This window comes from Bufo bufo, chromosome 7, assembly GCF_905171765.1.
Source record: "Bufo bufo chromosome 7, aBufBuf1.1, whole genome shotgun sequence".
NCBI lineage: Eukaryota > Metazoa > Chordata > Amphibia > Anura > Bufonidae > Bufo > Bufo bufo.
In genome coordinates this window covers 221,601,275-221,613,420 of record NC_053395.1, presented here as the reverse complement: position 1 = coordinate 221,613,420, position 12,146 = coordinate 221,601,275, and the positions used below count along the sequence as shown (strand labels likewise).

Here is a 12,146-nt window from a genome sequence, read left to right as displayed (position 1 = left end):
AAGGAATATGATCTCCAAGACTATTCTGAATAATATTTTTACTCTACTTTACAATACATCATTTATCCTTTATTATACTCCAGAGCTGTACTCGCTATTCTGCTGGTGCAGTCACTGTGTACATACATTACTCATCCTGTACTGATCCTGAGTTACAGCCTGTATTATACTCCAGAGCTGCACTCACTATTCTTCTGGTGCAGTCACTGTGTACATACATTACATTACTTCCTGTACTGATCCTGAGTTACATCCTGTATTATACTCCAGAGCTGCACTCACTATTCTGCTGGTGCAGTCACTGTGTACATACATTACATTACTTATCCTGTACTGATCCTGAGTTACATCCTGTATTATACTCCAGAGCTGCACTCACTATTCTGCTGGTGGAGTCACTGTGTACATACATTACTTATCCTGTACTGATCCTGAGTTACATCCTGTATTATACTCCAGAGCTGCACTCACTATTCTGCTGTTGCAGTCACCGTGTACATACATTACTTTACAGTTTAAATGGGGCCAAGTTGCAATACCAGACACGGTCTATGTACATGAGTGGCGCTGTTTCTATTTAAAATATATATAAAAAAATATTTTCTAATCTTATACAACTTGCATAAAAGTCAATCAGATTATTAGAACATTCACAATGGCGCTCCTTTCACTGTCCGCCGCCCCCGAGGGATGACTCCTGCTTCCCAGACTTGCTTTAGCTGCCTGTGTTTTACATTCATCAATCACAGGCAACTTAAAACAAGCCAAGAACACAAGAGGGTTCAGAGCCGCACCTTGGGCTGGAGTAACCGAAATCTAAGTGGAGTCTTATTCATCCCCCAGGATGCTCTGTGTCCGGGCTCCAGATTTCAGCTCTTCAGATCTTGTAGAAAGAAGCTTATAATTGTGATAAGCCATGCATGGCGGCATCTGATACTGAGACCTATTACTATTGCAGCAGCGGGGGAGGGGTGTTCGCTGCTCGGCGCGCCCTGGTGTCGTGCAGCCACGTGGATGTTTACTCCCGTCCTGTGTATGGAAAGACAGTGCAAACACCAAAGTCATAGACAAAGCCCATGTTATACCAGACATACCTATCAACAGCAAATATCACATCACCCTGACGCTCACGGTTTTACTGTTTTACGTAAATCACTGTTTAATGGAAAATTCAGCAACTTTCTCATAGACTTTGTTTTTTAATTCCTCAAATCAATAGCTCAAAATCTCTGCTTGCCATCAGAAAATAGAAATCGCCTTCTTTCCTTCCAAAGGCTGGACACCTGTACAGACCTAATTCTTCTCTCAGCTGAGGGTTTGCTACAGTTGTATCCAGTCCAGACAATCTTCTGTGAGCTGAACACATCAGCAGCACACCTCCTGTTACAATGTAACAATGCAGGTAAAAGGTATCGCTCTGGAAGATTTTCCAAACCTGATACAAATGTAGCAAATCGTTAACTGTGAGCAGTAGGGATGGTATGAGATTTTGCCTCTGGATGAGAAGAATGTTCCCATTCACTGACAGCAAGCAGAGAGGAATTGATAGTGCTAACATGTTAATTCCATAATTTATAGTTATAGTGAGATGTTGCTCATGCAATTCCCTGACTTAGGGCTCATGCGCACGATCGTATGTATTCTGTGTGCGCTCTGCATTTTGCGTAATGGAACAGCTTGGCCATAATAGAACAGTCCTATCCTTGTCCGTTATGTGAACAATAATAGGGCAAGTTTTTTTTTTTTTTTAGCGGAATGGAAACGGAGTAACTTCCGTTTTTTTTCGCGGACCGATTGAAATGAACGAATACGAAAAGAAAATACGTTCGTGTGCATGAGCCCTTATAGTGCAGCTACATTGTATCCATGTCGGAAGATTTACGCTAAGGCTACATGCGCCATACTTTATAATGCTAGCCTATGGTGTCGCTCTGCGACATGCTGCAGCTGCAACTTGACAGTCGCACAAAAATCCATCTTGGATGGATTTTTTACGACTATCGCGTCACAGTCCCAGCACGTCGCATGTCACAGTGCGATACCCTAGGCTAGTATAATAAAATATGTCGTGCAACATTACTGCGAAAAATGTCATCGTGTAGCCCCAGCCTAAGGGGTGAAATCCTGTTCTGCGCAGCTGGGTATCCTGGACAGACAGGATATCGCCCTTTCCCCACGGACCCCTCCCTGACCCCACTTCCTCATTATACACCTGCATTGGGTGCGGCTTTCATTGTCTTTCTTGTACAGAATGTAAAACAATCAGGAGCCGTGTGACCGTGTCCTGCAGAGTCCAGGGGCCCCTCGTCTATAGGGGCCACACAATGGCCTCTACATAGAGCTTTCTGGAGACCGGTCAGCTCCATTCTCTCTGGAAAAATAGGGGATACTCCGGGCAGGGGGGGGTGGGGGATGATGGGGTCAGACTATTTATCCTGAAAATCTAAAAAACTAAAAACCTGCAATTGCCTCAGATCAGACCTTCTGTTTCTTACCAGTTTTGAATTCAGAAAATCAAAAATTTGGTCATAAAATGAAACCTGTCTCAGACAGTCATCGTAATCTACCGGTCGCGCTGTTTTGGGGCATTTTATAGGCGTCTATCATGCCTTTGGATATAATCACCATATAGGAAAATTGCTTAAAGGGGTATTCCAGTTGTTACAAGTTATCTCCTATCTACAGAATAGGGGGTAATGATTAAATCAGTGGGGGCCCCAGTGTGAACTAGGAACCCCGTACCCCTCGGAGCCCCTTGAAATGAACGAGTGGCAGGCTGGACATGCAAACTGCCAGTCTATTTATCGCTAGGAGAATTCCGGAAATCGCATAGCGCTGTACTCAACTGCCTCATAGAGATGAATGGAGCAGCAGTGTGCGTGCTCGACCTGCCACTCTGTTCTCTTCAGTCGGCCCCAAGGGGTACGTATCGATGAGGTCCCAGTGGTAGGACCCCCACTGATCTATACCTACTGGATAGGGGATAATGTGTAACATCTGGAATACCCTTTCAAATCACAATTCCCATAATATCACATTACTATTATTATTTATTATTATTAACGCGCCATTCATTCCACGGCGCTGTATATATATGATGGGAGTTGTAATTTTGCAACAGCTGGAGAGCCACAGGCTGGGGAACATTACTCCCTGCAGATGATGTCCATTGATGGCAGCCTGCAGTCTTGCTCCCATTTGCTGACTGCAGACTGTTATACACTGGAGTCCTGGAGGGCCTAAATTTCCCCAGATGCAGCTATAGGGAGGCTTCCTGACATTATTATAGGGAACTGCTATTTAAGCAACTTTCCAAAAATTGCAAAACCAACAACAATGCCTTGTGCTGGCCGCAGATGTTAGACACAATGTGTCATTTGCTACAATGTAACATTCGGCTGCTGTGATAAAATTCTGCAGTAGCCGGACTAGTACATGTGAATGTCCCTGCAGCTGCTTAGTACTACATGGCCCAGCATGCCCTGAAGTCCACCAGGATGTGCTGATCCTCAAATAAGAAAGCGCTGAAGATTACACATTTACCTCAGAAGCTGTCAAAGCTGAAAGAAAGCAGAAGCTGTAAATTGTCAGCTCTTGTGGTCAGGGGTCGCGCTTACTGTTAGGCCTCATGCACACGACCGTATGTATTTTGCGGTCCGCAAAAAACGGATCCGCAAAAAATACGGATGACATCCGTGTGCATTCCGTATTTTACGGGAACAGCTGGCCCTTAATAGAACAAACCCTAATGGACAATAATCGGACATGTTCTATTTTTTTGCGGAACGGAAATACAGACATGCGGAAATGTAATGCACACGGAGTAACTTCCGTTTTTTTTGTGGACCCATTGAAATGAATGGTTCCGCATACGGTCCGCAACGGAACAGACACAGAAAGAAAATACGTTCGTGTGCATGAGCCCTTTTTTCCCCCCAGTAATTAAAGCTGAATCAGTGTATAATGAAATGTTCTGCAACTTTCTAATTTTCAATATCTCTGCTTGCCGTCAGTGAGTGGAAACATTCTAGCTCCCTTTCATAGACTGAAGACCTGTCACAGCCTAATAGTTCTCACAGCTGAGAGTTTGTTGCAGTTGTACCCAGTCTGGACAACCTTCTGTGAGCTAAACACAGCAGCAGCACAAATTCTGTCCCAGTAGTTTGTTACAATGTATCAGTGCAGGTGAAGTGGAGTTTTTATAGTTACTCACAGAGGATTGTCTAGCCTAGCAAGCAGTTTAGCTGTGAGAAGTGTTAGGTGGTAGCCAGTGCATGTAAACAAGAAAGGTTAATTTGTTGAGCGCAAGCAGAGATCTTGAAAACGGGAAAGGACAGAAACACAGAATATATTAGAAGAGGTTCTGCAGATGTGACAGGTTACTTTTCATCTATGGTCTATGGCAGGGATCTCCAACCTGTGGCTCTCCAGATGTTGCAAAACTACAACTCCTGATTGGAAGCTACTGGTCTATGGTGGGAAATTACCAACTTCAGCCAATGGAAATCTGTTCTGTCACCAGCAAAATCTATCAGACATTGGTGGTCAGGAATTTCCCAAATGCGCTGATTCTTGCTGCAGAAAATCGTCCTTAAGAAAATTGCAAGAAACCATCTAATCGTATGTAATGATCACGACTGCATATGGGAATGTCAACCTGACGGCGGCGACACCTCGGTGACCAGATGGATACCATGTAGCAGAAGACTGGCCTCCATATGTTCCCCTGACCTGGGCCATATAATACATGGTATAATTGCAGGAGCCACATGTGGCCGAAGGCTATACTCACCTCCAGCGTCAGAGATGCACTGAGGGGCCACCTGGAGATTTCAGGGAGTCTGCAGGTGCCCTGTCACAGTTGTGCCCTGGGCCAATAGCAGGAGGTGGCAGATCCGGGAGTCACTGTGTAAAGGAACGTGTTTGCATAAGGGGAGAGGTTGTACGTTCCGCCCTGACATGGAGAATTAACCATTTCTTCCCCTTCTAGTAGTACAGGACCGGTTAAGTCATCATCATACCTACACATCTCCAGTTCAGAAAAATCAACTATCATATCAATAAAGTAAAATTCCTTCAATCCGGCATTGATTAAACCTGGTCAGTGCCAGATCATTGTTGGATTAGGCTACATGCACATGAACGTTGTTTGTTTCTTTGTGTGTCCGTTCCTTTTTTTTTTTGCGGATAGGATGCGGACCCATTCATTTCAATGGGTCCGCAAAAAATGCGGACAGCACACCGTGTGCTGTCCCCATCAGCATGTCCGTTTCGTAGCCCCTCAAAAAAAATAGAACATGTCCTATTCTTGTCCGTTTTAGGTATTGTTACAATGGATCCGCAGAAAAAAACGGATGTTGAAAGGAATCCATGTTAAAACGAATTCTGTTTTCTGCTAAGTTTCTGTTCTCTGTAACCATGAATCTTATCTCTTTGGCACTACTCCCGGACAATACCTCAAATATGGAAGTTCCGCTTTTTGCTCTATTTGCCTGTAGAATAGAACGTGTTAATATATGATAGGTTGAATAAATAACTTACGTTGATATGCTAATAAAGGGGGGTAAAACCTCTCTATATAACCTGTGTGCACTAATAATAAACTTCAGAGCGTTCCTTCAGTACATCATTGTTGTGTCTGTTATTCCCTACCGAGTGAAACGCTCTCCTGACGTCAGAACAAGACTCAAACCAAGCCGATACTAGAAGTTCGGTACCAGGGGTACCAAGTGGGACGTTGAGATTTCCTATCAGATGTCATCCGTTTTTGTTTTTTTCCGGACTGCAAAACACAAACGGTCGTGTGCATGTAGCCTAATAGGAATCTATTGATATATCACTTGTAAGGGTACAGCATCTTCAAGAAGAAAATCAAAATTAAACCTTAGCTTCTTGGGTGTCTGTCTTTCATGATTTTTAAGATCTCTGCCTGCTTTCAGTGAATAGGAAAATTTGTGTTTACATCCAGAGGCTGGGGATGTTGAAGGAGCTCCGCACCTGTGTGATCAAGACATGATGAAGACAGGCCGTACATTCTGGACCTTTTATGTCCACTAGCAGCAGAGATCTTGAAAAATGGCAAGTAATTGAAATACAAAGGATGTGAGAAAGTTGACGAATTATTCATTGCCTAGTGATTAAAGGGTTATTCCAGTAATAAATTATCACCTCTCCACAGGATAATTGCTAGATAGATGGGGGTCTGACCGCTGGAAGCCAACAAATCCCTAGAATAGGGGTCTCGTGCCAAAGAGGAAGGCCACGCCACTGTTAGGCCTCTTGCACACAAACGTTTTTTTTTTTCCGTTTACATTCCATTTTTTGCGTTCCGTAAACGGACCATATACGGAACCATTCATTTCAATGGATCCGCCCAAAAAAAACAACGAAAGGTACTCCGTATGCCTTCTGTTTCCGTATTTCCGTTTAAAGATAGAACATGTCCCATTATTGTCCACATAAGGCCCCTTGCAGACGAGCGTCTCTGGATAAGGTCCGGATGCATTGCGGGTGCGATGCGGAAAACCCGCGCGAGTAGGTACCCAATTGCAGTCAGTTTGACTGCGATTGCGTTCCGTTGTTCAGTTTTTATCGCGCGGGTGCAATGTGTTTTGCACACGCGTGATAAAAAACTGAATGTGGTACCCAGACCCAAACTTCTTAACAGAAGTTCAGGTTTTGGTTCAAGGTTGTGTAGATTGTATTACTTTCCCTTATAACATGGTTATAAGGGAAAATAATAGCATTCTGAATACAGAATGCATAGTACAATAGGGCTAGAGGGGTTAAAATAAATAAATAATTTAACTCACCTTAATCCACTTGTTCGCGCAGCCGGCATCTCTTCTGTCTTCTTCTTTGAGGAATAGGACCTTTGATGACGTCACTACGCTCATCACATGGTCCATCACATGATCTTTTACCATGGCGATGGATCATGTGACTGACCATGTGATTAGCGTAGTGACGTCATCAAAGGTCCTAATTGTATAACACTCCAGCATAATGCTGGAAGTACAGGACGGGAGATGCCACATACTCACGCTGCAAAGTCCAATGAGTTGAACTCGCTCGTCTGAAAGCGGCCTAAGGGATTTGTCCAAGATGGCTGCTTTCTTCCAGAAACAGTGCTACACCTGTCCATGGGTTGTTTCTGGTATTGCAGCTCAGCTTCAGTGAAGTAAATGGGTCTGAGCTGCAATACCACATACAACCTTCGAACAGATGTGGCGCTGTTTTAGGTAGAAGGAAGCCATGTTTTTCTAAGCCAGTACAGCCTCTCAACTGATAGGGATACATGTAATCTCCATAAGTGAGGTCCCTTTCTGCCAGGATTCATGGTGACTGCAGATAAGCAGATGTTTATACTGTATAATGGAGTCTTTGTAGCAGAGACGTGTCCATATTTACATGTTATTTTAGGGAATTTCCTTTATGTTCCATGTTGATTGTGGAAGATCCTTCTAGAATGTTTTAATGTGTCAGGCAGTAGAGTGAAATGGGCATCGACTGGTTAATGTCCACAATGTGACTACTCAAAGCAAATAGTATAAAAGTGACACTCCGCCTTTGATTAACAACAGTCAGATAATGTGAACGCCAGCGTTTACGTAACAATCTTCATTTACTTGTCAGTTTTCAATTGATTTTCAGTTCATTTTGATCTAAAAACCATCAACAAGTTGCTGTTGACGGATCTCGTTATGTTTTTGCTTATCCATTCACTTATGTATGAATGAAGGCATCGAATTAAAGGCACTTTTATCACAGTCTGACTCATAATCACATAAATACAGTGTCGGACTGGGGTGCCTAGGGCCCAGCAGTAAAATGTATTTTGGGGGCCCACCGTACGGAGACATATAAATATTACCTGCTCACACAGCAGCAAGATGCTACCAGATGACTGAATATGGGGGTCCCTGCAGTGACTCTGAGAAGGCAGGTCCTGGGGAGAAGAGGACACTGGTGGCTTTCCTCTCTGACTAGAAGTCATCTCAGCTCTGATCGTGTCTATAATAATAAGGCTCCATTCAGACGGCGGCAAATGGGTCCGCATCCGTTCTGCAATATCAGGAACGGGTGCGGACCCATTCATTCTCAATGGGGCAGAACATAGTGTGCTCTCCGCATCCGCATTTCCGGAGCGCGGCCCCGAACTTCCGGGCCGTGGCTCCGCCAAAAAATAGAACATGTCCTTTTCTTGTCCGTAATTGCGGACAAGAATAGGAAGTTCTATGGGGGGTGCCGGCCGGGTGTATTGCGGATCCGCAATACACCACGGACGTGTGACTGGACCCTTCAACTGGATAATAAATAATAAACTGTACTAAACCAATACACATCATAGAAATTCCATATCTCAACAGCAGCTTATTTGATGGTTTTGCAAAATTTATGAGATGGCAAAGATTAGGGCTCATGCACACAAACATATCTTTTGTCAAGGTCCGTCCGTTAGTTTTTTTTGCGGACCATATGCGGAACCATTCACTCAAACGGGGCCGGAAAAAAAATAGAAATGAATTGGTGTGCGTTCTGTGTCTGTATGTCCAAAAATATAACATGTCCTATTATTGTCCACATTACAGACAAGGATAGGACGGTTCTATTAGGGGCCGGACGTTCCGTTCAGCTGGTATTCGTGTTTTGCAGATCCACAATTTGCGGACAACGCTCGTGTGCATGAGCCTTTAGGATGACCTGTTCACCGCCCGGCAGCTATAGTGTTAATCCCCTGATTGCTCTATTGCTTGTGTTTGCATTAGGGGTTGTAGGATGTGTAATATTCAGGCAGGGCTGGCGTGAGCGCTCGGTATACCCGGGCAAGTGCCAGCGCCCACTGCTCCTGGGAGGCCCCAGGGCCGCACCACTATTTAGGCGAGGTGAGACGATCATTGGCGTGTACGTCCTGCAAGATGCCACAAGGGGGCCCACTGAGACTTTATCGCCCAAGGGCCCACATGAACCTGGAGCCGGCCCTGTATTCAGGTCATGCTGCTTAGGAATGTTATACTACACATTGACTCCAAGATATACATTCAAGGGGAGGTTGCATTGGGGCCCTTGGACATAGGGGGCCCGACCCTGTTTGCTCTCATCCCATTTGTTTTTAAGTGGTGAGAACCTGCGCAGGGCCCTTTCCTGTAACATGCATTGTTACCAGGTACCACCCTTAGGGCTCATGCACACATCCATGTTTTTTGTCAGCATCTGATCCACATTTTTGGTGGGTCGGATGCGGACCCATTCACTTGTAGGGGGCCACAAAAGATGCAGACAGTACCCCGTGTGCCGTCCGCATCTGTATGTCCGTCCTGCGGCCCCACAAAAAAAAATAGATGTCTTATTTTATAGACAAGGATAGGACTGTTCTATAGAGCGCACGTGGCTGGTATCCGTGTTTTGCGGATCTGCAATTTGCTGACTGTAAAATCCATGTGCATGAGCCCTTAGGCATATCTCTACATAGGCTTATTATATACCATTATATTATTCACCTTTAGGCCCCATTATAATACAGGATGACCCATGAAAAAGTCGCCCGCCTCCAGCGACAGTAGGACGAGATGAACGAGCAAGTGGGTTGTTTTTTTAAATGACCCACAAGTCCCAGTAGATGCAGAAAGCGGTCGCTGTCCAGGTCTCAGCGTCTTGGGTCCGGTCGGATTCTGTTGGCCGATACGGCTTGTGATGCAGCAGATGGAGTTTGTGATGTTCTCCTTGAGTTCCTCCAGGGGATGTGGATTGTTAGCGGACACATTCTGTTTCCCCTCAGATAAAAACGGCATGTGGACAAGTCCGGGGAAGGTGGCGGCCATAACCCCTCGCTCACAGCTCGCTCCTCCGTAAACAGTTCATGACCGCGTCCAGTGAGCTCCGCCATGTTCCCCATCTGGTTGCAAAAAGCAGGACATTTTTACTTCTGGTGTCTTGTCGGCAAAGGACTCTTCCTTTTCCTTAATCGATCGGCTTCGCACATAGTCTTCCACAATCACTATTCGCCGTTTCGTGGAGAACACCATCTTTCTGACACAATAGGCCACTTTTATCAAACTGAACTAGCAGAAGGGCCGGCTTCGCTCGGGTGTATTTCATCTTTTTCATTTAATGTTTGTGTGTCGGTAAAAGATATCGACGGTATCCCCCATAACAGTGACCTCTACAGCACCCCGCCCCTTTAACAGTGAACTCCACAGTCCCCCACTACTTTAAAATGGAACCTCCACAGCATCCCATCCCCTTAACTTTGACCTTCACAGCAACCCGCCCCTTTAACAGTGAGTTTCACAGCACCCTACTCCCTTGACAGTGGCCTCCTCAGGAACCCACCCCCTTAACAGTGACTTTCACAGTGCCTGCCCCTTTAATAGTGACCTCTACAGTACCCGCCCCTTTAACAGTGACCTCCACAGTGCCCGTCTCTTTAACAGTGGCCTCCACAGTGCCAGCCCCTTCAACACTGACCTCCACAGTGCCGGCCCCTTTAACACTGACCTCCACAGTGGCGGCCCCTTTAACACTGACCTCCACAGTGCCGGCCCCTTTAACACTGACCTCCACAGTGGCGGCCCCTTTAACAGTGACCTCCACAGTGCCGGCCTTTAATGCTAGACCTACACGACGACATGTGTTGCAAGAATTTTGTCTCAACAACTTTTATAATGATAGGCTATGGTGTCGCACTGCGACATACTGCGACACGACAGTCACAAGAAATCCACCCAAGATGGACGCATGTAGCAGTGTAGTTGTGCCCTATTTGTCGTGCGAATTATTGTCGTCTGTAGCCCTAGCCTAAAGCTGACGTACAGCAGTGAAGAAAAATGGCTGCTCTGTGTCCATGCGTGTGTGCCGTTGTTAAATGCGCATGTGTGGCGCGCCGGTCAATCGGCACACATGCACTGACACCACCTGCACCGTTTATACCTGCGCGCCTGGCATGTACAGGGGGGAGAGCGCCCGGCGCGTAGAGCTGTCCGGAAATAAAGGGCCACATAACTTGGGGGGAGGGGGCTGTGTGTGCTGCACTGTCAGGGCTCCCCCAGTACCCGATTCTGGAGCTAATGGTCGCTGCAGGGGCAGAGATTGGTCGGCCGCAGTGGGAGACTCTCGGTGCCCGCTGGACGCCGCTGTGAGAGTGTCCCAGGGACTGTGGCCACGCCCTGGGGGAGGTTTTGGGCTACGGACCCTCCTTCCTCCGAGCCTCGGGTTCTCTCATGGTGTAATCAGGAGGACGGCGGAGATAAGTCGTTGAGGAGCTGCAGCACCCTGGACTCCGTGCCCCGTACGCTGGAAGCCGGTCTCAGGTGAGAGCTCAGCCCTGGGAACCCGTACAGGGCCTGCTGGGTAATGACACGTCCCCGCGGACAGCGCGCTCCTCCACTTCTCGGATGACAGCCCGCAATGTAGTGTAATCATGGTGGAGTCTGTCCGCTGTGGAGCCGCACACCCCAGCCAGTAGATCCTCTGCACAGAGTGCGATCCAAGGCAGTGCCGGGTGTAAGAGGCGCCATAGAGAAGAGATTATGCCAGGTGTACTGCCAATGAGGATGGGTCCCCAGTGCCGGTCCTGCCTACGCCAGCGGCGATGATTGGGCGGCGCGCAGGTGTGGAGCGCCCTGTCCTCATTGGTCGGCACGCTGTGGGCGCTGCAGGCGACGTGTGTGCTGATAGGTCACCGTGCGTGCTGATAGGTCACCGCGCCGCGCGTGCGCATTTAACATTGGCACACACGCACTGACACATCGCAGGCACAGAGGGCTTTTATTATATAGGAGATACTATAGTGAAGGAGGGAGGTATATAACACAGAAGCCTTGTGTGAGTGCTCAGGGCTGCATGTCCGTGCGTGTGTGCCGATAATTGAACTGTGAATGCACGGCGCGCCGTCCAATCAACATATGGCGCTCCACTCACCACCCACACCAGCGCCCTGCCCAATCACCGCCGCCCACACCAGCGCGTACGGCGCACCGACCAATCATCACACGGCGCTACACGCACCGCCCACACCTGCACGTCGGCCAATCACCGCCGCCGCTTGCAGGTTATGGTGTGCTCTTCACGTCGGAGCGCGGCCATTACTGTTCGTGCATCACACAGCTGCACAGTCCCAGCACTCTCAGCCGCTGCCAGCAATCTGA

At 47.0% G+C, this 12,146-nt stretch overlaps 1 protein-coding gene across 1 annotated transcript in view; it reads right to left on the bottom strand.

The window, feature by feature from the left end:
- The window catches only part of FEV (FEV transcription factor, ETS family member), a 38,934-nt gene extending 29,048 nt beyond the window's left edge, over positions 1–9,886 (bottom strand). Inside the window, exons 1-2 of the mRNA XM_040441536.1 lie at positions 9,836–9,886; positions 4,793–4,823 (exon numbers count right to left, since the gene is read on the bottom strand). Coding sequence (XP_040297470.1) covers positions 4,793–4,823; positions 9,836–9,886 — 82 coding nt within the window. The remainder of the gene's footprint in view (positions 1–4,792; positions 4,824–9,835) is intronic.
- Between the last annotated feature and the right edge of the window lie 2,260 nt (positions 9,887–12,146).